Source organism: Protomyctophum parallelum, assembly GCF_964188405.1.
Source record: "Protomyctophum parallelum genome assembly, chromosome: 3".
Lineage (NCBI taxonomy): Eukaryota > Metazoa > Chordata > Actinopteri > Myctophiformes > Myctophidae > Protomyctophum > Protomyctophum parallelum.
Window position 1 is genome coordinate 4,935,562 of NC_139698.1, and position 27,213 is coordinate 4,962,774.

Genomic DNA, 27,213 nt, shown 5'->3' on the forward strand with positions numbered 1-27,213 from the left:
ACATAGCTGTGGTTCCCCAGTCCAAAGAGCATTGGGGGGTATACATGAAGGTTGTGTGTCGTAGGATACCTCCACATAGCTGTGGTTCCCCAGTCCAAAGAGCATTGGGGGGTATACATGAATGTTGTGTGTCGTACGATATACCCATAGGAGGCCTTTGCTATGTTTCACCAGTTTCAATTGAAACGGGCCTCCACCCTCAGGGGGGCCTCCCTGCCCCCTCTCTCTCTCTCTCTCTCTCTCTCTCTCACTCACTGCCTTACTCTCTCCCACAATGTTAAGTTACACTTATTTCCTGTTAATAGCCTGTGTAAAATGTGCGCCATTGAGGCAAAGGGGGAGACACGTCATTGTGAAGGGACGACAGGATGAGGAGAGGTGTTGTTGCTGTGTAATTGTCGAGAGTAATGGCTGCGCACGATATTGAACAGTCAAAACTATATTTGTATCAATACACTTGTATCAACAGAATAATTATGTCATAGGTAGCCTATGGAGGCCTCATATTTGGTCTTGAAACGGGCCTCCAGATTGCTAAGGCCGCCCCTGGATATACTGTACCTCCACATAGCTGTTCCTCCCCAGTCCAAAGAGCAGCGATCCAGGGATGACGGGACAGCGCGTGGAGTTGAAACAGGAACAAGGAAGTAGGCGCTCCTCGCCGCCGGTGCTCTGGTTCTTAATGAAGGAGTTCTCCAGCCAATCGGCAGGGCCGATCCTCCCACAGCACCGCCCCTTTATAAATGCATTCCCAAACCATGGTTATACGGAGGTATACCTCAAAAACAGAATTTGATTTATAAGAGAATATATTCTTAATAACGTAACCCATTGTGGGCGGGAACCCCTTTTGGTGTTTTAAGCATTATGTTATAAATGGTAAATGGTGCATTTATATAGCGCCTTTATCCAAAGCGCTTTACATAGATTGTGCATTACATTCACCCATTCACACACACATTCATACACCGATTGCGGCGGAAGCCATGCAAGGTACCAACCAGCACATCGGGAGCAATTTGGGGTTCAGTGTCTTGCCCAAGGACACTTCGACATGTAGACAGGAGGAGCCGGGATTCGAACCGCCGACCCATGGATCATTGGACGACCTGCTCTACCTCTTGAGCCACAGTCGCCCCACTATATACTTTAGCTATTGAAAAATAGCAGATCTACAAGCTCATAGTGCAGCACCGAGTGCCGCGCTATACGACCTTGTAGATCAGCTATTTTTTGAAAAATCGTGAAAATGTGCAGTAGCACCGAAGAGCCGACTTTAGGACGGTACCCGCCCCCCCGAACCTCAAATGACGTCACATTGTAGGCTCTACAGAGCCGAACCGACTTTTATTCGGCTCTAAAATAGGAGTATGAATCGGCCCTAACTATTATAAGGGCATTTGAACACTGATGCAATATTTCCTGCCAGTCACAATGTATATGGGACAAGGTCTCAATTTGTGGGACGCCTGAAAAGTCTTGGAAATGAGGGACTGTCCCACGCAAAGAGGGACATATCTGGTCACCCTATGTGGAGTGTTTGTTTGTATAATATACCAATTTAGTCTCACGTGGCAGACGGACTGTTTCCTCACACAATTTCCAAATGCTTCCATGCAGTCATAGCATTCTGATTGATTGATTAAGTATATTAGACATAAATGCAAACAGCAACAGCTAGTAGGCCTACAGGTCTCAGGTCAAAATGGATGAATATTCTTACATAATAATAATAATAAACTTTATTTGTATAGCACTTTTCATACATAAATGCAGCTCAAAGTGCTTCACAAGGCAGGACACAAAAATAAAATACAATAAAACACAAGTAGTTAAAATGATAAAACAATAGCAGAGAACAAAACTGAATATAAGAACATAAAATAAATAAAAACACATAAAAAAATAAAATAAAATAAAATAAAAATAAAACTCAACTAAAAGCAAGGGTGAAGAGGTGAGTCTTGAGTTGAGATTTAAAAATGTCTACAGAGGGTGCGTGTCTGAGCTCGAATGGAAGTTTATTCCAGGCTGTTGGGCCATAGAAGCAAAAAGCTGCCTCACCATACTTTTTTGTGCACTTTTTTTTAGGCACTTCAAGTAGGCCAGCATTGGAGGACCTGAGGGGGCGGCTAGGGACATATCTAGGTAGGCAGTCACGGAGGTACGGAGGTGCGAGACCATTGAGAGCTTTATAGACAAGTAACAGAATTTTAAAGTCAATCCTAAAAACAACCGGAAGCCAGTGCAGTGATGCCAAAACTGGAGTAATATGTTCTCTCATCTTAGTTCTAGTTAGGACTCTAGCTGCTGCATTTTGGACAAGTTGTAATCTGTCAGTCGTTTTCTTAGGGAGTCCTGAAAAAAGTGCATTGCAATAGTCAAGCCGAGAAAAAACAAAGGCATGGATAAGCGTTTTTGCATCGTCCAAGGACAGATAGGCTCTGATTCGTGCAATATTTCTAAGGTGAAAAAAGGCAATCTTGGTAACATGATTAATGTGTGAATTAAAATTCAATTCAGAATCAATAATAACCCCCAGGTTCTTTACTGTACTGTTACTTTCTACAGTCAGGTTGCCAAGTCTGCTAATTATTGATTCTTTTTGCTCGCTAGAACCGATTATGAGAACTTCTGTCTTATCCTCATTTAGCATGAGAAAGTTCTCACTCATCCAACATTTGATGCTAGACAGACAGGTCAACAGCGGGTCTAAAGCACAGGGATCATCTGGGGCCACAGAAAGATATAGCTGGGTATCATCAGCATAGAAATGAAAATTGACTCCGTGATTGGAAATTAGTTCACCCAATGGCAAAATGTATAAGGAGAACAGCAGAGGACCAAGAATCGAGCCTTGTGGGACACCAGAGCTGATGTTGTGTTTGTCTGAGTTAAACTCTGCTAGATTGACAAAGTAACTTCTGTTTGAGAGGTAGGAGGAGAACCAGGACAGGGCCGTACCAGACAGGCCTACCCAGTGCTCCAGGCGCTGTATTAAAATTGAATGATCTATCGTGTCAAATGCAGCCGTTAAATCTAGGAGTAAGAGAACCGATACATGTTTCTTGTCAGCAGACACCCTAAGATCATTCATTACTTTTACCAGTGCAGTTTCAGTGCTGTGACTTTTCCTGAATCCAGATTGGAATTTGTTGTGCACATTATTGTTCTGTATAAATATATCTAGTTGTTGAGAGATGCATTTTTCTAAAACCTTGCCCAGAAAGGGTAGATTTGAAATGGGTCGATAGTTACCCAAAACAGAGGGATCCAGGTTGTGTTTTTTGAGTAGGGGCCTAACTACGGCCGTCTTCAGTGAGTCTGGGAAGACGCCAGATTGGAGAGAGCTGTTTACAATTTTTAGGATATCTCCAATCACACTGTCTAAGACCTCTTTGAGAAAGGTGGTGGGAATTGTATCCAATGAACAGGAGGAAGATGTCATCTGTGATATGGTTTTGCGGAGTTCGTCTTCATCAATTGCGCAAAACGATAATAGGCTCCCCCTGGAGAGATCTACCCTGGGACCGTTAGCTGCTGTTTGAAGGTTTGCACTAGCAACAGCACCATTCAAAATATCAGCTCTAATGTTAAAGATTTTGTTATCAAAAAAGCATGCAAACTCATTACACTTAGCTTTAGAGGCCGGGAATGACTGCTTGTAGGACTGGGGGGGGGTTTAAAAGTCGATCAATGGTAGAGAATAGGACTCTGGCATTTGTCTTGTTCTCGTTAATAATGCCAGAGAAATATGCCTGCCTTGCTAGACGCAGGGCTTTGTTATAGGCGACTGTTGAGTTTTTAAGAATCTCTAGGTGGGTGGTGAGTTTATTTTTTCTCCAAGCTCGCTCAGCTCTACGACATTCTTGCTTCAGTGAGCGTGTATGCTCATTTAACCAGGGCGTTACTCTGGTGTTATGTTTCTTTTTTGTTTTCAAAGGAGCCACTATATTAAGAGCTGACTCTAGTTTAAGATTAAAAATTTGAACCAGATCATTTACTGGGGGAGTATCGGGCAGGGGGGGGCCCAGATGACGAGGGAACTCGTCAGCTGCAGAAGAGCTAAAAAAGCGCTTTGTTATGGTATATTCTGTGATGTTTTCCTCTAGATCAGAGACAGTCATATTAAAACACAGCAAACATAGCGTTGGACATTGTCCAGGACCATGTCTTAATATACTTACATAGCGTTGGACATTGTCCAGGACCATGTCTTACTTACATAGCGTTGGACATTGTCCAGGACCATGTCTTATACTTACATAGCGTTGGACATTGTCCAGGACCATGTCTTATACTTACATATCGTTGGACATTGTCCAGGACCATGTCTTATACTTACATAGCGTTGGACATTGTCCAGGACCATGTCTTAATATACTTACATAGCGTTGGACATTGTCCAGGACCATGTCTTAATATACTTACATAGCGTTGGACATTGTCCAGGACCATGTCTTAATATACTTACATAGCGTTGGACATTGTCCAGGACCATGTCTTATACTTACATAGCGTTGGACATTGTCCAGGACCATGTCTTATACTTACATAGCGTTGGACATTGTCCAGGACCATGTCTTGTGGCTCTCTGTCTGAGGTGTGTCCATAGTTCACTATTACACCAGCTATCGTTTGGTCAAGACTCGCTCCGATCTGTGGAGGAGAGAAAGGACATCTATAGGAGCCTATGGCTGGAAGTGGACTTTAAACAACATTCAACCTGTTCATCCCTATCGTGTGATTATAGATGAAAGGAAAACATTTAGAAACTGTCATTTTCAAATCATATAGCCCGATCTACAAGCTCACAACGCGCTGTGGTGGTGCAATGCATTCTGAGCTTACTGCATGTACTGTATACATTGGTTATATGTGCAGAGAGCACTGAGGGGGCAGGGGCTCGAACCCAAGAGAAGGGCACACATGTGCAAATGTTCACATTTTGAACAAGTTCCCATGTTCACATGTGCACATGACATGTCCACATGTGTGCATGTGCCGAATTCTGGGGGTGGTCTTTTTGGGGTGTCGGTCCCTTGTGTCATTTGATGTCGTTGTAACAGTAAAATAAGCAATACATTCTATAGTCTGAATCTAAAACGGAGTGACGGATGGCAGCCAGCACATGTCAAAGGTTCGTCCTGGCCTTAATGGCCCTTATGTGGACTGGAAAAAAGAATCCTGCCCTGCAATATCCGTGGCATAGGATTATCTTTTCTTTTTTTTTTAGGGAAATGGTATAATATACTTTGAGGCAAAAGGGCAGCGGGGCTCAATTTAATTCGAACACAATTAAAACAAATACGAGCCGCTTTAATTTCGAACATAATGCACAATCTATGTAAAGTGCTTTGGTTAAGAGCGCTATAAAAAAAATGCACCATTTAGACGAGGAACTAACTTACTTTGTCCTTGTTGATATACAGCACGAGAGCAACAAAGGCCTGACCCAGGACCAGCATGACCAGGAAACTCATGTACTGCACGGGAAACAGCACGCACACGCGCGCACACACACACACACACACACACACACACACACACCACATGCACATCAAACAGATAAAGTTTAAAATAATGGCATAATTTGACAATTAACCTTAGCTTTTAACCACTTTTATAGTGGTTAAAAGCTAAGGTTGACACGGATGCTTTCCAGGTCTTAATGGGCTTAAAAACCTGTCCTTTATAGTGTGACCCACGCAGGGCCACGCTGCAGAGATAATGAGGTGCATCGTGGGTAATTCACCGTTATCATTAAGACTCTGCTCCCAGTCTGCACTCCGGCACAGCCCACGGCGAACACCGCGACCACCACCAGACCGATGACGAACAGACCGCCGGCCGCTGTCTTCAACTCCTCTGCACGCACGCACGCACGCACGCACGCACGCGCGCACACACACACACACACACACACACACACACACACACACACACACACACACACACACACACACGCGGAAAGAAAGAAAGCGATAACAACAATTATTTAATTTGTTCATTTGTCATTGTCCTAGACATATATACGTATAATAACCATATACTATAACTATATATTGTGTGTCTTTTGATCTTATCAATGTAAGTTACCTCTAGTGATGTTGACTATATTATTGAAGAATGTATATTTTGATTTATTTGTATTCTGAACTTATACTATAGATATGGGGCTATAATTATTATTTGAATAACACGCAATACAAAATGTAAAATATGATCTAAAGGCCATCCTACTTTATAATTTAATGTTTATATAGAAATATGCTATAACTTGTTTATTTTTCTTTGTTTATTTATAGAACCATCATGGCAATCATCATGTGAACCCAATGTCAATGCCAATGTCAATGCCAATGCTAAATAAAACTGGATAATTAAAATGAATAAAATCCCTGTTTCCAGGTGGTTTGTAGCTGCAGTTTGAACTTTATAACCTAAGTACCACACGTATAACATTCTGGTGTAGCATGAGGACCCATCCAGGGGTTTCTGTGGGGCTTGTGTTAGTGTCCAGGCCAGCATTCACAGCCATAGCCCTAGAACGGCTCTTGTTGTTACATACAGTATGTACAGTATTTCACATACAGAGCCATAGAACACACAGGTTAATTTCAGTTCGGGTTCTACATGGGCGGCCTAAATGTGATGAATGCTCCGTTTGTACTAATCCATTAAATCATTCCAAAGACGTGGTGTGAAAAATGGTCCTCTAGTTTTATATCCATGTGAAAGTTCTGGCACAAAACGCGTATTTAGTGAATTATCTCCACTTTTTCAAGAGATGCACACGGACATCTTTCTCTCCGGGCGAGGCCGCACATTTTCAAATCGACCAGCTCCCGGTGCAAGTCATCTATGCCTGAGATACATGAAAATTTACGAAGTATAATTAAATTATCACAGGCATTCTAGGTCTATCACAGCCATAGAGGAGGACGGACTCCACGGTAGCAGAGAAGAAACTGATCTGATGTGTCGGGCCTCGGGGGAGGTTGGATTTCCACACACTGCTCATACCGTTAAGAGTTCTCCATGCTAGGGCTGTTCTTTAACTACATAGAGTGTCTATCCTACGTCTCTAAATGTTTTGATGAATTGAACAATGTGGACCCTGTTGTAAACAAGTGTAATGCTTAATTGGGTTCGTCCACTCACAGTTAACAGTCTTTGTATTGAGTTTGTGCTTGAAATGTACTGTAAATTCTACAAACTGTTAATACATATTCCAATCAATCAATTAATCAATAGGGTTCAAATAATCTGAGTTCCCAGAAGTTTTATTTTTCGCCAGCAGGTGGCAGTACAGGGTTAACAGCTGCAGTTCCTTAGCCTGACACTCAGCCTGAATTTTCATTTCGTTTCACTAACATCGAACATATGTTTTTAATGGGCGTGGCTAGCGATTCAGGGATTGGAACCAGGCTACCAGTTCCTATTTACTTCCTAGTGAAACTAAAGTTTAAGTGACTCACTCTCTAGACCTTTCATTTAAACACTGACAACAACAGCACGTTTTACACGAACACTTCACAACTTCAACATTGGTGAGTTCTGCATTTATAGTTCATCATTTATCCCAACAAGGAAATTAACCTTTATAGTCAGTCACTCTGTTTAACCCTCGTCTTTATCACACATGACCGTCATTAACTATTGATTAGCACATGGACACTCACACTGTGAGGAAGACCGCTTTTTCACTTTCCCCAAAATGTGAGTGTGTGTGTGTGTGTGTGTGTGTGTTTGATTGATTGATTGAAATATTTATTAACAGTTTGTAGAATTTACAGTACATTTTAAGCACAAACTCAATACAAAGACTGTCACCTGTGAGTGGACGACCCAATTAAGCATTACACTTGTTTACAACAGGGTCCACATTGTTCAATTCATCAAAACATTTAAAGACATACAAACATTTAGAGACATACAAATAGACATTTCTATGTAGCTAAATTCATCATATGGGAAGCAAAAAAGGGAAAATATACAGTGAGGGAAAATGGGGTGGGGGGGTGGGGGGGATTCAGATTTTACAGAGGCCAGTTTCGAATTGCAGCCATCCGTAGGTGCCCTTTGAGAGCGGTTTTGAAGGAGTCAAGGGATTCACATGTCTTAATGACTGTTGGTAGGGCGTTCCACATTTTGGTGGCATAGGAGCGAAAAGAATTTAGTCCCTTGTTTGTGCCGAATCTGGGTTGTACATGGTTTGTTGCACTCCCTCTGGTGTTGTGGGTGTGGACTTCGTTTACATTAAGGAAGTATTTAGACAGGTACATGGGTATCTTGGTGGTGTATCGAATCTTGTGGACCAGACCCATTGCAAGATGCTGTACTCTGTCGACGACCCTAAGCCATCCCAGCCTGTCAAAGTGGGCAGGGGTGAGGTGGGTTCGGGGGGTGAGGCCAAGTAGGAGCCTGACCAGTTTGTTTTGGGAGGTCTGGAGCCTTGTTTTAAGGGCCTTTGAGGTGCTGTGGTACCAAGAGGTGGATGCATAGTCAAAGAAACCTTGTACGAGGGCTCCTGTTAACACATCGATTGCGCAAAACGCTCTAAAGCGCTTTATTAATATCGAACGCCGTCTGCGCATAACGCTCTAAAGCGTTTTATTGTTTTTTTTTATGATTAATGTGCTTCATATTTATACGCGCCCGGACAACATATAAAGTAACACCGATGTCTCTAGGAAGGTCCGTTATGTGATCCGGGAGTTAAAAGCCCCCCCCTCCTGAAAAGAGGTCTGGTCTATGCTGCATGCCGTATCCATTACGACGTACTGGAGGTGGCCTCGCCGGCATGCACGGCATAGACCAACGCAGATGTCAAGGGGATCTAAAATGGAGGTACCCATGCTAGTGTGTGTGTGAATACACTTGATTCCCCTCCCCTCCTGTTTCTACATGGTTTCTCCCGAGGCAGCAATGTAGGCCCCCCCCTCTTCGTTTCGGATCGTCGCATTTCAGTTTCAGTCCCCCCCCCACTCACTTACCCACTGTGGCTGTGCCTCGAACTGCCTTTCACCGCTGCTTCGTCCTCTCATTCTCGGAAAGAAATAGCCCTCTGCCCGACGTTACTAGGAGAGATCACCGCCGTGGAACCCCCCCCCAGGCCCGCGTTGTGATCGCTTTGCATCTCTCTCATTCTCGGAAAAAGGATATAACGCCTCCAACTGCAACCGCCGCTTCGTCCTCTCATTCACTCGGAAAAATAGCCCTCTGCCCGACGTTACTAGGAGAGATCACCGCCGTGGAACCCCCCCCAGGCCCGCGTTGCGATCGCTTTCCACCTCGTCCTCTCATTCTCGAAAAAAGAGAGCCCTCTGCCCGTATATAAGAATAATCTGCAACGGTCGCCATGTCATAATGATACGCGAAACGAATGACGTATTATGAGAGAGATGATCAACTGGCCGCTTTATATGTCTTGACCACCCATGTTTGGGCAAATAAGCCCGTATAGCGATTCTCGACTCGACACCGTGGATCACCATTAGCCATAGAGCCTTCGCCAGGCAACACTATCCGTACTCCGTAGTGTGGTTGTAACCGACTTTTTATTCATTATAATTGCAGTGATAAGACCGCAATGAAGGCGTCTGCGACGTAATCGACCCGTTTGTAATGTACAGTATAACGAATACACATTGATTAGAGTCTCTCTCTCTCCTCCTTTCCACCGCTTATCTCTCCTGAGGTTCTTTGCCCCAGAACATGTCCAGACATGTCTGTCAACAACGACTAACGTGTCTCACCGTTACACAATACACTATCGTTCTGAAACGATCGGAAGGTAGACTGCCTGGTACACTGATCAAGACATGTGTTGCCCCCCCTGTTACTGAGACAATTTCAGATATGTCTATAGTATGTACATGTCGCTATATGCCTTGTCTAAAATACTATTTTTCAGAGAGGATTTCAGAGAATGAAGGACCTGAAGAACTATTATTCACAAAATAAGGCCTATAGCGACATGTACATAATATATACCGTATGAAACAGAAGACTCTCTGCTTTCATAAGAAAAAAACTAATACTGTAATAATAATAAAAATCACACCCCTGTGAAGTGAGCAGTGCAATGTTGCACAACATTGCACTGCTCACTTCACAGGGGTGTGATTTTCATTATTATTACAGTAGAAGTATTTTTCTTATGAAAGCAGAGAGTCTTCTGTTTCATACGGTATATAGTATGTACATGTCGCTATATGCCTTATTTTGTGAATATTTAGTTGTCAGTTCCTTGTCTTGTCTAAAATACTCTGAGGATTTCAGAAAATGCATGGACCTGAAGAACCATTATTCACAAAATAAGGCCTATAGCGACATGTACATATGATATACCGTATGAAACAGAAGACTCTCTGCTTTCATAAGAAAAATACTTCTACTGTAATAATAATAAAAATCACCCCCATGTGAAGTGAGCAGTGCAATGTTGTGCAACATTGCACTGCTCACTTCACAGGGGTGTGATTTGTATTATTATTACAGTAGAAGTATTTTTCTTATGAAAGCAGAGAGTCTTCTGTTTCATACGGTATATCATATGTACATGTCGCTATAGGCCTTATTTTGTGAATAATGGTTCTTCAGGTCCATGCATTTTCTGAAATCCTCTCTGGTGGGCGCAAGCTGCATTCAACAGCCAATTACTGACAAACTATACATGGGACCATGTGTATTTGTTTTCCTCCTAAAAGTAGACATTCAGGGCTTTCATTCAGTGTGTAGTATTATGATATTATTTGTGTTCATTTTTATATCTGTCTGTCAATGTCTGTCAACTTCAACCTTCCATATCTCTGCTGTTTTTTCAAAAGAGCAGCGTGCAGCGAAAAGCAGGTTTTAGAAAAAGGTCAATATCTCCAGAATGGAAGATGGTAGAATCATATTTTTTTTTTTAAATTGAAGTGGACTAGTTTGGCGTTCTTTTGATTTATGCGATGTGCGATGTGCTATAAGAGGCCCCTCGCTGTGGGCCCCTAAAAAGTTAAAAAGTCCAATGTTAATCGTGTAGCACAAGCAATCCTGAGTAGAATTTCAAGCGTTAGCAATCAATGTGTTAAGGTCTTCAAGGTGTTTTTGCTGACCAGTGAGGAGATCCTGTAAAGGAATCTTGTTCTTTGATTGACTTTTTTGATTACGTTGGTGGCCATCTTATCACCGGAAAGATTGGCCTCCAGGATGGAACATAGTGTGTGTGTGTGTGTGTGTGTGTGTGTGTGTGTGTGTGTGAGAGAGTGTGAATGTATAAACATTCAAGAGTGTCACCAGATTGGTTTAGCTGTGCATGCGATGTCTTTGCTAACATCCCCAATACACCTGATGTTGTCTTTGTTGACACCAGTCACAAGGAGGTCCTGATTCTGGAGGTGGGCTGTGTCTTTGATCTGTACATGGACCAGGCATTCCAAGATAAACACTCTTAAGCATCAACCATTACTTGGAAGTATAACAAACTTGGGGTATCGCTGTAGATTTGCCATACTGATATTTGGAAGCCTGGGCCATGTGCATAAACTGACCATGAGTGGCCTAAGAATAGCTGGCATGAGAAAAAGAAAAGCCAATTAAACAACTTGCCAAATACTGAGCTCTGTTTGGGCTGTTATAGGCAGCTTGTCTGTGTGGAGAAGGAGGTGCCACGTGTATCCTTAAGTGAACATGAACTGTCAACCCCATTATATTTGTTTCCTTGTTAAATTAATTGTAATTTGTGGATTCAAATAAATAAATCGAAATGTGCGCACGTGCGTGTGGGTATGTGTGTGTGCGTGCGTGTGCGCGTGTGCGCGTGTGCGTGTGAGTTTAGAAACTGCCAATATTAAGAATGAATGTGTAGCCTATTGAGATTAGGGCCGATAAGATAATATCTATGATGATTTCCTGTTTTGACTAAATATTTTATTTGTACGTCTCTAAATATGTTGATCCTAACTCCTTCCCATCCATCCTTTCTCTGCATGGCCATGTATCAGGTGGAAATGGGCAGGGCCTGTACAGCGAGTAGGGATGCACCGATCCGGCTTTTTGGCATTCGATACCGATTTCGATACATGGGGGTCCAGTATCTGCCGATACAGAGTACCGATCCGATACCCCCCACAAAGAAACGTAATAACCTATTAAGCTGTATGCCTCACTGTGTGGAGTCTGGAATCATTATTTTGTGTAAGGCAACATCAAGGCTTGACTTAAACATTACTTTCCCAACTTTGTAAAACAAAATGTAACAAACACAGATATAAATGCACTGAATTATTTATTAAATAACTGTGCAACAATTAGACCAGATTAATGTGTGAGCAGGCTAGCCTGGCTGCATTCCACATGTTATACTGTCAATACTACACTGCTGTGTCACAGAGGAGGTAGAGTTGTTTTCATACTGTAATTACACATAATTATCGGATCGGATCGGATAATGGATCGGCCCATTTGCCACCGATACCCGATCTAGAATTCTAGCCTGGATCGGCGCCGATACGAGATACGAGTATCGGATCGGTGCATCCCTAACAGCGAGTTACATTTATTAATCAAGCGATCCAGGGAAGACATCTATTTAACTGTAAATCCTACAGTTCAAGACATATATGCAAAAAAGTGTCCTGTTATAGTGCCACGTAGCTCTGGTCCATAGCTCTAATGCTGTGGCATTTAGAGCTATATTACCCCCCCCCCCCCAGTAACTAGGCTTCACTAGGCCGACCTACAAGCTCACGTTGTTACTAGGGGTGCAACGATATCGTAACTCGATATCGTTACAATCGAAAAGTCGATTTTAATTTGAAGAATCTACAGTAAGTAAATCGAAATGAAAAGAGCAACATTGACTATGTATCGTATCGTATCGTTTTGCAATGCAAATAATCGGTATCGAATCGTTTTTCTATGCAAATAATCAATCGTATCAATACTAAATTTTTGTGCGTGGATTGTGACATTAAAAAAAAGGTTTTGGAATTGTTCTTATTTTTTTTAGGTTTTCTAATCTCAATTGCACCCAAAAAACATTAACTTTTAACATTCAGTAGATTTTCTGTGATCTGGGGTTTTCTGGCTCAAACAGGTGCTCTGATTTGCCGGCAGATTGTGGTGTAAGATCCTGCAAATCCCATATATGTCAATGGGATTTGCCAGCAGATGTCACTGTTTTCACTGTGTTGCCTGTTTTCATTGTAGCTCAAAAGGCTTCCAAACCCCAAAGAAAACTTCAGACCACAGAAAATCCACTGAATGTTCAAAGTTCAGGTTTTTTGGGTGTAATTGAGGTCATAAAACCTAAAAGAAAAAGAAAAATAAATGAAAATGAATGTCATAAAACCTTTCAAATGTATCGATTCGTTACACCCCTACTTGTTACGCACCCTTGAATAACCCTGTCTTTTTTTTCTTTACACCATGAGAGACATTATGACTCAATGACTTGGTGAGAACACTCATGTTTAGACATTATTTGAGTTTTGCGCAGGGCTGCCCACAACTTGACAGAAGCAACGTTGGACTTTAATTGTCACTTTTATCCAAAACTAAATTTGTTTATTTTTTTTATTCTCAGTGTGAAGGAATGGCGTCGTCTGCCAGCTGTCTCCTGTCTGAAGATCAGTTCCTGTGTTGCATCTGTCGGGATGTGTTCACCGATCCAAGCACCACTCCATGTGGACACAACTTCTGCAACGCCTGCATCACACATTACTGGGACACTACGGATGTGTTTCAGTGTCCACTGTGCAACGAACCCTTCAATAAGAGACCGAAATTCTCTGTTAATAAAGTTCTCTCTGAGATGGCCGATCAGTTGAGGAAGTCAAAGCAGCAGAGACAAACTTCCAGCACAAACCCGGAACCCGCTGAACCGGATGAAGTCTCCTGTGACGTCTGTACTGAGACCAAACTCAAAGCCCTGAAGTCCTGCCTGATGTGTCTGACCTCCTACTGTGACGCTCACCTGGAGCCTCATCACAGAGTCTTGGGGTTAAAACGACACAAACTAATCGACCCTGTGAAGAACCTGGAGGACTATATGTGTAAGAAACATGACAGACCTCTGGACCTATTCTGTAACACTGACCACACGTGTGTCTGTCAGTTCTGCACTGAGTCAGACCACAAGTTACATCAGATTGTATCTCTGGAAGTGGCATATGAAGGAAAGAAGGCTGAGCTGGGAGAGACAGAGGCTGGAGTTCAGCAGATGATCCAGGAGAGACAACAGAAGATTCAGGAGGTCCAACACTCAGTAGATCTCAGCCAGAAAGACGCAGACACAGTGATAGCAGACAGTGTGCAGGTCTTCACTGCTCTGATCAGCTGTATTGAGAGAAGCCAGGCTGAGCTCATTGATGTGTTCGAAGAGAGGCAGAAAACAACAGAAAAACAGGCTGAAGGCTTCATCAAAGATCTGCAACAGGAAATCACAGAGTTAGAGAAGAGAAGCTCTGATCTGAAGCAGCTCTCACTCACTGAAGACCACCTCCACCTCCTCCAGAACCTCTCATCCATCAACTCCCCTCCATCCACCAAGGACTGGACAAAGGTCAATGTCCCTCAGTCTTCAATGGGGACTGTGAGGACAGCTGTGGCTCAGCTGGAGAAGAAACTCAGTGAAGAGATAGAGAAGAACCTGCGTGATGCTGAGCTGAGGAGGATCCAGCGACATGCAGTAGATGTAACTCTGGACCCTGATACAGCACACCCCTACCTCATCCTGTCTGAGGATGGAAAACAAGTTTGTCATGGAAAAGTAAAGAAGAATGTCCCAGACAACAAAGAGAGATTCTCTCAATGTAGCTGTGTCTTAGGAAAACAAAGCTTCTCATCAGGAAGGTTCTACTATGAGGTTCAGGGTGGAGCTAACACTGGGATTTGGGATGTAGGAGTGGTCAGAGAGTCCATCAGCAGGAAAGGAGCAGTAAAAACGATTTACACAGGTCCCAAATATGGTTACTGGATTATATCGTTGAGGAATGGAATGCTTTTGGCTTTTGTTAACCCTACTGTCATCGTCTATGTAAGAGAGGAGCTCCAGAACGTGGGAGTGTTTGTGGACTATGAGGAGGGTCTGGTCTCCTTTTATGACGTGGAGACCAGAGTTCACCTCTACTCTTTCACTGGCTGCTCCTTCACTGAGAAACTCTATCCATACTTCTGTCCACGTCTTAATGAAAACACTACTCCTCTGATCATCTCTCCTGTCAATCATACAGATTAGACTAATCCTCAGCTAGCCTCGGAAACCCAGACGTTTTTATTTCCAGGGAGGAAAAAAAAGTCTGGGACCGAGTCCACTTCAATACGGCATAGAGGAGCGCAAATGTCGATCACTCTGCTGATTTCTGATCGTCTGCACCTTTGTTAAATTGACGCACACACACACACACCTGGCCGTACACTCACACACACACACACACACACACACACACACACACACACACACACTTCTCTCTCTCTGTCGCTCTAATTAATTCGTCTCACGTGTGTAGATTCTCCCAGCGGATCCTCCCTCCCTGTCTGTGAGACTTCAGCATTCAGGTTTCAGTTCAACTTTTGATTTTTGTTCAGTATTGTAATAATATTACTATAGAACATTTAATTAAATAGTAAAGCAAATATTCTGCAAGGTAGCATCATTCCCAAGTAGGCCAGATGTCCTAGTTATACTGATTAAGTTTAGGTGATTGTTGGTGTTTGGGTTTAATGGGTTAATATGTCACATTGATCAATGTTTATTATGGGGTTCATCTAACGAGGAATTGTGCCACATTGTTTTAGCATGTCTTTGATTTGCTACAGAAGAGTTCTGTGTTTGAAACAACAACTGTTATCTGGTGGTTTTACAATACATATTCATGGGAACATTATCCAGTGTGCAGACTCTATTTATCTGTCTTTCACCTGTTCTTCTGTCCTGTAGTATTTTATTGTCTGGATGTACAGTGGACTATAGATGTAGTATTTTATTGGTTGGATGTACTGTGTTCTAATAATAATATGAAGTTCAATCCATTGGTTTATTCAGCATAGATTCAGACACCTGTGAGATCTCTTTTCTAAATGTGAGCCTGTCCAATTCATTTGAGTTGCTCTTATGTTTTTGCTACAAGAGAGAGACTTTAGGAGAGGTTTAAGTCTTTAACCCATTTAGTTAAAAACATTCACTTTGAAAGAATATATATTCAAAGATTTGCGCCACATTTTTCAAAAATAGCAGACCTACAAGCTCATAGCGCGCCACCGAGTGGCTACGAGCTTGTAGATCTGCTATTTTTCAATAGCTAAATTATAACAATGTTTAAAACACCAAAAGGGGTGGTTCCCGCCCCAAAATGGGTTAAGCACTTTGATGTTGTCTGTTTAACCCATTCTGGGCGGGCACCGCTTTTGGTGTTAGCATTACGTTATGCTTTAGCTATTGAAAAATAGCAGATCTACAAGCTCATAGCGCGCCACCGAGTGGCGCGCTACGAGATTGTAGGTCTGCTATTTTTTTGTGGCGCGCTACGAGATTGTAGGTCTGCTATTTATTTTTTTAATCGAAGAACGACTGACACAGAAACATAGCTTTTTCAGAAAACTGTCAGGATGTAGAAGACATTTCTAGAATCTGATCTCAGGTCAGAATGGGTTAAAGCCACAGTAGTGATGGCTCCAGGTGACACATTGTGAATGTAGTACGTATAGGCTAATGTTCAGCAACTACAGACTAAAGGACAATATATGTATATTTGCATGGAAAACATGAGAATCGTGATCTCAACTCTTGTGAAGGAAAATCCAGATTGACATTTTGAGCATGAATGTAGTGCCGCACTACGTCTACGTGCAAGGTGTGCATGCTTTGACGCCGGGCCTGATATGCGCGTGTCCGGTCTGTGGATTAATGGGCAAACGCATCGGTATCGGCCGACATTGACCTTTTAAAAGGAGATATCGGTCATCGGTATCTGTAAAATAATATATCGGTTTTTAGAAATAGATTTTATTTTATAATTATGTTGACAAATTAAATATAAAAGCCTGACTTGAAGGCTGAAAATGATATCAATGTTTTCTGGGTTTTGAAGTTTGAACATTTTTAAATTCAGAGTTTATAGGCCTATAAGCCTTTTTTTCAGAATGGCAAAACATTATTATATTTTCTTAATACAGAATGAGATCATATCGACTTATCGGTTATCGGCCATAACAGCAATTAATTGTATTGGATATCGATATCGGCCAAAAGGTCTCATCATAGGTACATACCGGTACCTAGTTTGTGGGGTTTAAATTAGTGATGCACCGAATATTCTGCGGCAGAAAATATTCGGCAGAAAATGGCAAAAAATGCATTTTCGGCCTATTCGGTTTCGGCCCGAATAGGCAGAAAATATATCACAGAATAGTGTATGCAATTAATGCATTCCAAAGAGCTGAATACATGTTTTATGGACCCATAATAGTGATTATTATTTAAGTTAAGTTTTGCCATAACCATTTCTTTTGCCATAAATTAGGTAGCTTTAAGGTACGGCCATGACCGCTATGGTAGGAAAAAAAGATATATAATATTAATCATATTCGGATATTCGGTTTTCGGCCAACTGTTTCCTATATTCGGTATTCGGTTTCGGGCCAAGAATTTACCTTTCGGTGCATCCCTAGTTTAAATTTCATAAGTGTAACACATGTTGTCAGGCTGAGTTACCAGACGTGTTTCCGAGGCTACCAGTCGTGAGGAAGGAGAGGAAACCGCTTTCATCGAACAGGATCCACGCAGCACAGCCGAAGATACTCAGTCCTAGAATCTGAGGGAAGAGAAATGGTAAAACGGTAAATGGTGCATTTTTCTTTTTTAATATATTTTTTATCCCACGATTTTGAAACCCATTTTTCACCCCTGTGTCAATCATCTAATGTGATCCTGGGCTCTACACACCCTCCACCAACCTAGTCCCCATATATGGGGGACAAGGGGAGAGCAACCTAGTCCCCATATATGGGGGACAAGGGGAGACCAACCTAGTCCCCATATATGGGGGACAAGGAGAGACCAACCTAGTCCCCATATATGGGGGACAAGGGGAGACCAACCTAGTCCCCATATATGGGGGACAAGGAGAGAGCAACGGACTTGAACTCATGCTTCCTTCATGCCTGAGTGTCCAAGTTGCTCCTTTACACCTGACAGGGGGGAGTTTCCCTGGTGCATTTATATAACGCCATTATCCAAGGCGCTTTACATAGATTGTGCATTACATTCACACAACGATGGCGGCGGAAACCATCCAAGGCACCAACCAGCACATCAGGAGGAATTAGGGGTTCAGTTCAGTGTCTTGCTCAAGGACACTTGGACACTAACTCTGGGGGAGCCCACAGGGTTTGAACTAACAGCCACTCTACCCCTGAGCCACCTGTTGAACCATCCGTTAGTCCACGCTACGGTATATATAAATATGGTTAAAACAACACTCATACAAACCAGTGTTCATTTCGTTGTCTAAGACTAAAATACTAAATATTTAGATATTTTAGTTGACTGAGACTATAGATTAGAAATAAGACTAAATGGTGTGTCTTTTCTTTTTACTATTTTTAAAAACATTCTTGAATAGTTCAAATAGCCCGATCTACAAGCTCACAAACGTGTCGATGTAGATTTAAAATGTGTTTCAAAATAGTACAACATAGTTTAGGGATAATACGGCACTGACCAAAATAGGGTCACATGACCGAGACTAAATCAGAATTTTCTGTCAAAATGAACACTGGATCAATGTCATGCACTTATAAAACAAGACATGCTTCATATTATATTAACTATAGATCTGTGTCTCACAGCACAATCAAACCAACCATTTATTTGACTAAAGACTTAAACTAAAACAGAATTTGCTATCAAAGATGAACACTGACACAAACCCAAGCATTGCATTCGCTCCAAGCTGGGCTATCACTTCTGTTAATTAGGGCATAACCTACCGAAATATACTGTAGTGTATACTGTTACTGTATATAAACCATCACACTCTTAAAGTGTGCTAGCTCTTATTAGGGTGAAAAGATGTCCCCCTATGCGTGGGACAATCCAGTGTTCACTTCAAATGCCCTGATATAGTTAGTCCCCTAATAGTTGACCTTCTGTTGTAAACTTCGGCCATATATGACCAAGATTTGCATTTTATAACGAGATGTGAGATGCCATGCCATCAGGGTTTCATAACAACATTATAGGCAATATTAGGCCTATAGTCGGATATGACATTTAATAGCACCTTAAGTAATAACTTGCCAACCCCGTCCTCCCACTTGTCCCACACGAGTGATACTTGACTGTCACTCAAAGGAACAGTTTGGATCTGGTGGTCACCCCGTAGCTCTCGTCCTGTCTGCTCACCAGGAAGATGGAGTTTAGAATCCCAGAGAAGAATCTGAGGACATGGATCTTCTCCTCCAGCTTCATGATTCTGCTTCAAGAAATGACAAGAAATGGACAATAAAGAAAAACCTTCCTTCCTCCTAGCTCAGCTCTGTTAAATGTTCAGCTCTTCACTTCAATAAATGACCAGAAATGTTCGATAAAAGCCCTTCCTTCCCCCCATCTGTTGTATATTCAGCTCTTCAATATGTCCCAACCCCCCCCCCCTTTAGGTCTGCCACTGCTGGCATGCTCGATGTGCCTAAATAAATTGCATCTAAAGAAATACGGTGAAGCAGCTTTCTGCTTCTACGGCCCGACGGCCTGGAATAAACACCCACTGCACGTTGCAATTGCAATTTGCAATGTAGGCCTTTTTGCAGATGTTCTTAATCCAGAGCGAGTTACAGTAAGCAAGAACAACACATGATTTAAATAGTCGTTAGGAATCATAAGGAAGCTAAGTACCAAAAACAAAACAAAAATACATCACATGGATGCACCTGGGCTGGGACGTATCCTCAGTGTTGTGTCCTATAAGTTCATCAGGGTTTCGGGTCTACCAACATCATACCCCTCACTCAGGTGACCCAGCCGGGGGTGATCGAATCCCGATTTACGTCCCAGTAGCTACCCTCGATCAGTCCCATTAGGGAAAGATCCAGAATAAAATATGTTTGATGGGGGTTAGCGGCCAAATACATACAGTATCATTCTAGGGGTTCTTTACTTGCAAAAGTTTGAGCACCATGATTTATAGAAACATAGGCTTTGTATATAGGATAGGATTTAAGAGGAGATTTGTCGAATCGGGTCCTCAAGTGTTAGTGGGTTAATGTACAGTACAGTACAGTAGTGGAGAGTATAGTACAAAACATGAAAGGTATACGTATAAAACAGCAGAAAGGTGGTGATCGCCCCAATAAGACCCACACTTACTTAAGCCTTAGCAGTGAAAATATAGCCGACCTACAAGCTCACAACACATCCTTTTGTTTCTTTAAATAGTTTTATGTCATCATTCATAATGCCAATTGTTCGGATTGAATAATTGCACTTTAAGATACTTTCCACCACTGGCAATACTTAATAAGTAGGCTACTATTATGAGAGAGAATGAGAAGCGCTTACCTGCGTGGTGTGTCTGTGTGTGTGTGTGTGTGTGTGTGTGTGTGTTGACCCGGGTGATGTGTCTAATTACAGTAACTCTCGCCAAGCTGCAACGGTGCCAGAGTTCACTTCACTTCCTTGTTGGCTGTTAATATTAAACTACTCGCTGCGTGTGTGTGTGTGTGTGTGTGTGTGTGTGTGTGTGTGTGTGTGTGTGTGTGTGTGTGTGTGTGTGTGTGTGTGTGTGTGTGTGTCAGGGACACACATATAAGGCCTACTTCCCATAACTTGAGGGCCTATAGGGTCAGGGTGTCACAGTCCCGCCCCCTTTCTTGACGACGCCAGGCCCAGGAAATGAATCCCAATGCATTTTTTCCCATAGAGATAGATGGCCGTGATGATCCCTCAGGAACTGAAGCAAAACTACAAACAGTTGTGGTGCACGTTCGTCCAAAACATAAAATTAATAAAAATATTGTCACTATCCTACGTTACTGAATGCATCGCCATGTACGGACCACATGCAATACACCGTTGAAAACCCCTGGATATCATCAGTGGTTCTCAAACGTTTCTTTTTCTTTTTAAATTTGTGTGTCTTTTTAAGAGTGTGTACAAATAATAATAATAATAATAATAATAATAATAATAAAACTTTATTTGTATAGCACCTTTCATGACATGAAATGCAGCTCAAAGTGCTTTATAGAGCAATGGAGAATAAAAGAAAAGCAAGGCAACGACAGTAATGCAATACAGTGAGGACATGAATAACAAAAAAAAAACATCAATTAAAAGCAATGTTGTAGAAGTGGGTCCTTGAGCTGAGCTTTAAAAATGTCTACAGAGGCTGCCTGACGAAGGTACAGAGGGAGCTTGTTCCATGCCGACGGCCCGTAGAAGCAAAAAGCTGCTTCCCCGTATTTTTTAGTTGCCATTTTTTTAGGCAAAGCGAGCAGGCCAGCAGTGGAAGACCTTAGGGGGCGGTTTGGGACATATTTAGGCAGGCAGTCATGTAGGTAGGATGGTGCGAGACCATTGAGAGCTTTATAGACAAGTAAAATAATTTTTAAATCAATCCTAAAAACAACCGGAAGCCAGTGCAGTGATGCCAAAACTGGAGTAAATGGAAACAACACAATAATTGGTTCCATTTGTACACACTCAGAGTGGACCCCACTTTGAGAACCACTGGTCAAGGTCTATATATATCCATCTCGCCTGATGGAGGGGAAAGGAACTGGTTGGAATAACGTGTTCCTTCCACGCACTACGTCCAACCAGGGAAACTCCCCCCTGTCAGGTGTAAAGGAGCAACTTGGACACTCAGGCATGAAGGAAGCATGCATGAGTTCAAGTCCGTTGCTCTCCCCTTGTCCCCCATATATGGGGACTAGGTTGGTGGAGGGTGTGTAGAGCCCAGGATCACATTAGATGATTGACACAGGGGTGAAAAATGGGTTACAAAATCGTGGGATAAAAAAAAATATATATATATAAACAAATATTCAAACAACTGGCTATAGAGCACAAACTGCACAGCAAAGTATAGGCCTACCAATTAGCCTTTTGGTCTTCTGTCCACTATACCTCTGAGATGTACTGTATAGTGGAGCCAGGGGTAGATCCTGTTCACTTTGAATGCCTTTTTATTAATCTCATATTTCACGACAATAAACATTTAATCATCGGAAACATCTACCGGCCCCCTTCTGCCCCAGCTGACTCAACTAACTGTATTCTGTCAACCATCAACTCCTTGGGGAGACAAAAGGAACTGATACTTCTTGGCGATTTTAATAAGAACTGGAGTAGCCGCGCCTCCTCCAATGACAAAAATATATTTTCTAGTTTAAATCTTACTCAGCTAATTTCAGAACCCACAAGGGTCGATTATCGTGGGTCTTCATCTTTGCTGGACTGGATTCTTGTCAGTAATCCCGACAGGATTCTAAATTCAGGAGTCATGTCTGATGCTCTAAGTGACCATTCCATCGTTTATTGTATATGGAAAATAAAAATCCCAAAGTCTCCCCCTAAATATATTTCAGTAAGACAAGCCAGAAATCTCAATATAGACAGCTTTAACAACGATCTAATTGCCATCAACTGGGATAGGTTTCAAATAATTCCCTCTGCTGAGGATGCATGGAACTTCTTCCATTCCGAAGTTACCAGTATAATTGACAGACATGCACCCTTCAAAACACTCAGAGTAAAAGGTAGACGTCTACCCTGGATCAACCCACAACTACTTAACCTATTCAAACAACGGGACAAAGCCTGGCTCAAACACCGCACATCCAATAATCCTGTTGACTGGGAAAATTACAGACTTCTCAGAAACCAATGCAAAACTCAAACAAGGAATGCACAATCAGATCACTATAAAAATAGCTTCAGACATGACTTCCATAACCCCAAACAGTTTTGGAATAAATTGAATCACTTTCTTAACAAAAACAATAAAAGCTCCATAAAACACCTCAAAATTAATAATGATATAATATCTGACCCACTGCATATTTCCCAAGCCCTTAACAATCACTTTTCCTCTATCTGTGCCAACACCCCAGATGCAAACTCTTATATCACAGCCGGCCCTCCTACAATTAATACACACAATGGATCCTTTTCATTTAAAAAAATCACACCTGTAGATGTACATCGCGTCATCTGTGAACTGAAGGAAAGCTGTGGGGCTGGTCCGGATGGCCTTGAATCCAAATTCATCAAACTTGCTGCTCACATTCTCATGTATCCCCTTGCCGATTTATTTAACCTCTCTCTGTCAACCTCCTCATTTCCATCAATATGGAAATGTGCGAAAGTAACCCCCATCTTTAAGAGTGGGGACACATCTGATCCCAATAACTATCGTCCCATTTCCATTATCTGTACCACTGCAAAAATATTTGAAAAACTAATCTATAATCAGCTCTCACATTATCTGAGTCTCCACAACATCCTGTCCCCAGTCCAATCAGGTTTCAGACCACATTTCTCCACCACTACAGCCTTGCTTAAGTTCACCAATGACGTACTCCTATCCTCCAGTAAAGGCCTCCTTACTGGAGCAATATTTATAGATTTATCCAAAGCCTTTGATGTGGTTGACCATTATTTACTTCTTGACAAGCTCCATGCCATTGGCTTACAGCGAAATGCCATTCTCTGGTTTAATGCTTATCTCCATAATAGGCGCCAGTATGTTGTTTCACAAGGTACCCAATCCGATTATTCTATTATTGGTAAAGGTGTCCCACAAGGTTCCACCTTGGGTCCACTCCTTTTTTCTATTTTTATTAATGATTTACCTGACATTTGCTCACACAGTCAAGTTCAGCTCTATGCTGATGACACTGTTATATATTATTCTGGCTCTGACATAACCCATATTCAATCATCCTTACAATCCGATTTCAACCTTGTTCAGAACTGGCTCCACAATAATAAATTACTGTTGAATATGAGAAAGTCCTGCAGCATGGTGTTTGGCACACGACACAGTCAAGCAAGCACACTTGGAATAGGCATTCGTTTTTCAAATGGCTCTCAACTTGAGAAAGTTGACTCCTTTAAATATCTTGGAGTGTGGCTCGACCCAGAGCTTACCTTTAAACCACACATAGACTACGTTACTAAAAAAACCTATGGTTGCCTAAGCTCACTTTACCGTTCTATTAATTGCTTCTCCTTTGATGTTAGGAAAAGAATTATTGCTCAAGTGATACTTCCCATTATTGACTACGCAGATGTTGTGTATCTGAACACGACTGACTCTCATCTTAAACCTTTAAATGTTTTATACAACTCCCTGTGCAGGTTTGTATTGAGATGCCCATATGATACCCACCACTGTCTCATGTACAAATCACTCAATTGGCTTCAGCCTAAATCAAGACGGCAACTACACTGGTATCTCTTCACTTATAAATGCATTTATTTTAGGTGCCCTGCTTACTTAAAACAGTACCTGACTCAGTCTACCTCATCCTATCCACTAAGACATCTACAATACCCTTACTTTAAAATCCCCAAAATCTCCAATGTGGTTGGGCGTAGGTCTTTCTCCTACAAAGCCCCATTCGATTGGAATAACCTCCCTCTATATCTTAGATCCATCTCGTCATATAGTTCCTTCAGGACCTCCTTACATTCACATTTAGACTCAACTTGTCTATGCTTCTAACCTGACTGTAACCATTTATGACCCTGAGATATCTGCACTGTGACCCTATCTACACTGTGTATTATGTGGTGGTTGGTGGTGTAGGTGGAAGATGGTGAGCAAGCTATTTGTGTATATATGTATGTATTTGTATATCTGTTTGTATCTGTATACTGCATATTCTGTGTATTTGTGTACAGTATGCTTTTCTGTATTTTGTTTTTTATGGGTCCCTCTTGAAAATGAGATGCTGCATCTCAAGGGGCTGTCCCTTCAATAAAAATCTGAAATCTGAAATCTTAAGGATCGGGAGGCCTTGTTCATGACGTCATCATTTTAATAATTAATAATTATTTAAATTAAAAAATAAATGTCAGTGTGTATTATCAGATTATTCATGACAGGGTTTTGGTCATGAACATGGCAATATGACTAAAATATCTTAACCTTATGCCCAATGCTGTGCACTAGTAGGCATACCCTGTACTGTTTGCTTCTTATTGTCTAATAGGCCTACAATTATCTATCTATCAATCAATCAACCCCCCCCCCCCCCACCACCACATATTACACACAAAACCCCCAGGAAAGTGTTTCTTGTGTCCTAATTAGTGGTGGGCATAGATTAATTTTTTTAATCTAGATTAATCTCACTGCAATTCTGGAGTTAATCTAGATTAATCTAGATTAAAATGGCTCATTTGAACTCTGCCGAAGGCATTGAAAATATGTGTGCGCTACCTAAATAATGACCAGAAGTAAATCCTTGAACGGGCCACGTGGCCCATTAGACCAGGAGCCCTATCATAATTGGTAATGAAAATATAATAATGTTCAATACGATGTACGTGTGTTATACATTGTTTATTCAGTTAAACACGAATAACCATAAACACGTTACCATACAGGCAATTTGGAACAGTGGGTGCAAGAACAACCCCCTTTTCTGGGATATGACATTAATTAAACTGTAAACCTAGAGGTGATGAAGACCTGTTTACAGTCAGTAGCTTTGTGACATGACTTGAGTCCAACCTCTACCTCTACCTCTTCCACCAGTCACTCACCTCCAGTGTGGGGCGTCCCAATCCCAACCCTGGGGCTTCCTATTCCCTCTCCTACTGTACCTCATCAGTACTGGGGTTTCCTATTCCCTCTCCTACTGTACCTCCATCGGTACTGGGGTTTCCTATTCCCTCTCCTACTGTACCTCATCAGTACTGGGGCTTCCTATTCCCTCTCCTACTGTACCTCATCAGTACTGGGGCTTCCTATTCCCTCTCCTACTGTACATGATTTGAGTCCAACCTCTACGACGCAACGCAGGGCAAGTGCTCAAATGGTAATATTCTCCCTGCTGCTATCATGTTGGGAGCGCTGTCGGTTCCAATGGTGGTGATTTTTTCAGCTATGCCCCACTGATTAGCGACGTCGAGAAACTGTCTGGCACAAGCTTCTGCAAAGTGGCGCTCCTCCGTTTTAATCACACCTGACGTTATAGGAGAGACAAAGTAGATCAGAATAAGTTTGCTATTAATAGGAGACTTACAATTAGCAGGCTGGCGTTGTTGGGGCTAGCTAGCAAACGTATAATGTTGGCTGGTGGTAAAATAAATCAATCGATCCCTGATAACGTTAGCTAAAGCTGTGTAAATGTTAGGCTGAATTAGCAATATTACATGCCGCGGTGGGGTTGGTTTCAGGTTGGATATTCAGCCAGGATGGCTGGGTATCCAGCCCGAGACCAACTTCACCGTGGTAAATTAATTTAAATTACATAACGTACCTAAGGCGAACGAGTGAAGTTCCAAGGTAGTTGTCGTTTTTGACAGATGTCCAATGGTCCCCAGTCAGTGCTACACACGCCGCCCCGGCCAACTTTTCATCTTTCGCAGCTTTCTCTGCGGCGTACTGGTCATGGATTCTCCTTGTGATAGTTCGTCTCGCAGGTAGTTTGTAAGATGGGTCGCCTGTGGCCGCCTGGAGAAGAAGCTCGAGCCCATCATCTTCAACCACACTGATAGGCCGGCAGTTGATGGCAATCCACTGAGCTAGGAGGTTAGTTAGCTTGGCTGATAGAGTTGGGCTGACGGGCTTGCCACGGTTGCACTCAAACATTGTAGTTTGACGAACACTTTTCCCCGGAGCCATATTAGTGCTTGGCCCGCCGGCAGCTTCGCTATCATAAACCAACGCAAAGGGATGCTTGTGCGTTAGGTGATACTTCAGACTTGAAGAACTCCTACAGTAAGCCATTTCTGCTTTGCACAGGGTGCAAACCACCTTGTTCTTGTCGAGGTTTCCATTGGGAAGCTTCTTGTAAAGAAATTTCCCCTGAAGCAAACCTGGGTTCACAGAGTCCTGCATGCTGACGTTTGATGTGGCACGCCGCACTGTTCATTAATTTCACCCGTGTCCGGTTAGGTTAGGATTTGTTACCGCCCCGCTCTCAGAGTAATTTATTTCACCTTGTCCCTGTTAGGTTAGGACTTCTCCCTCCCACAGAGTAATTCCG

The 27,213-nt window shown here is 42.2% G+C and overlaps 2 protein-coding genes across 2 annotated transcripts; one reads left to right on the plus strand and one right to left on the minus strand.

The window, feature by feature from the left end:
• Window positions 1–288: 288 nt before the first annotated feature.
• LOC310856124 (CD82 antigen) lies at window positions 289–19,462 on the minus strand (the record flags this gene model as incomplete). The annotated part of the gene is made up of 7 exons (XM_083761357.1): window positions 289–306; window positions 562–735; window positions 4,555–4,659; window positions 5,412–5,486; window positions 5,756–5,868; window positions 17,705–17,804; window positions 19,370–19,462. The coding sequence occupies 7 exons, from the start codon at window positions 19,460–19,462 to the stop codon at window positions 289–291; spliced, it is 678 nt and encodes a 225-aa protein (XP_083617483.1).
• On the plus strand, window positions 13,586–15,229 carry LOC310855969 (E3 ubiquitin-protein ligase TRIM39-like; the record flags this gene model as incomplete). Its single annotated transcript, XM_083761185.1, has 1 exon — window positions 13,586–15,229. One exon carries the CDS (start codon window positions 13,586–13,588, stop codon window positions 15,227–15,229), a length of 1,644 nt encoding a protein of 547 aa, XP_083617311.1.
• Window positions 19,463–27,213: the final 7,751 nt, after the last annotated feature.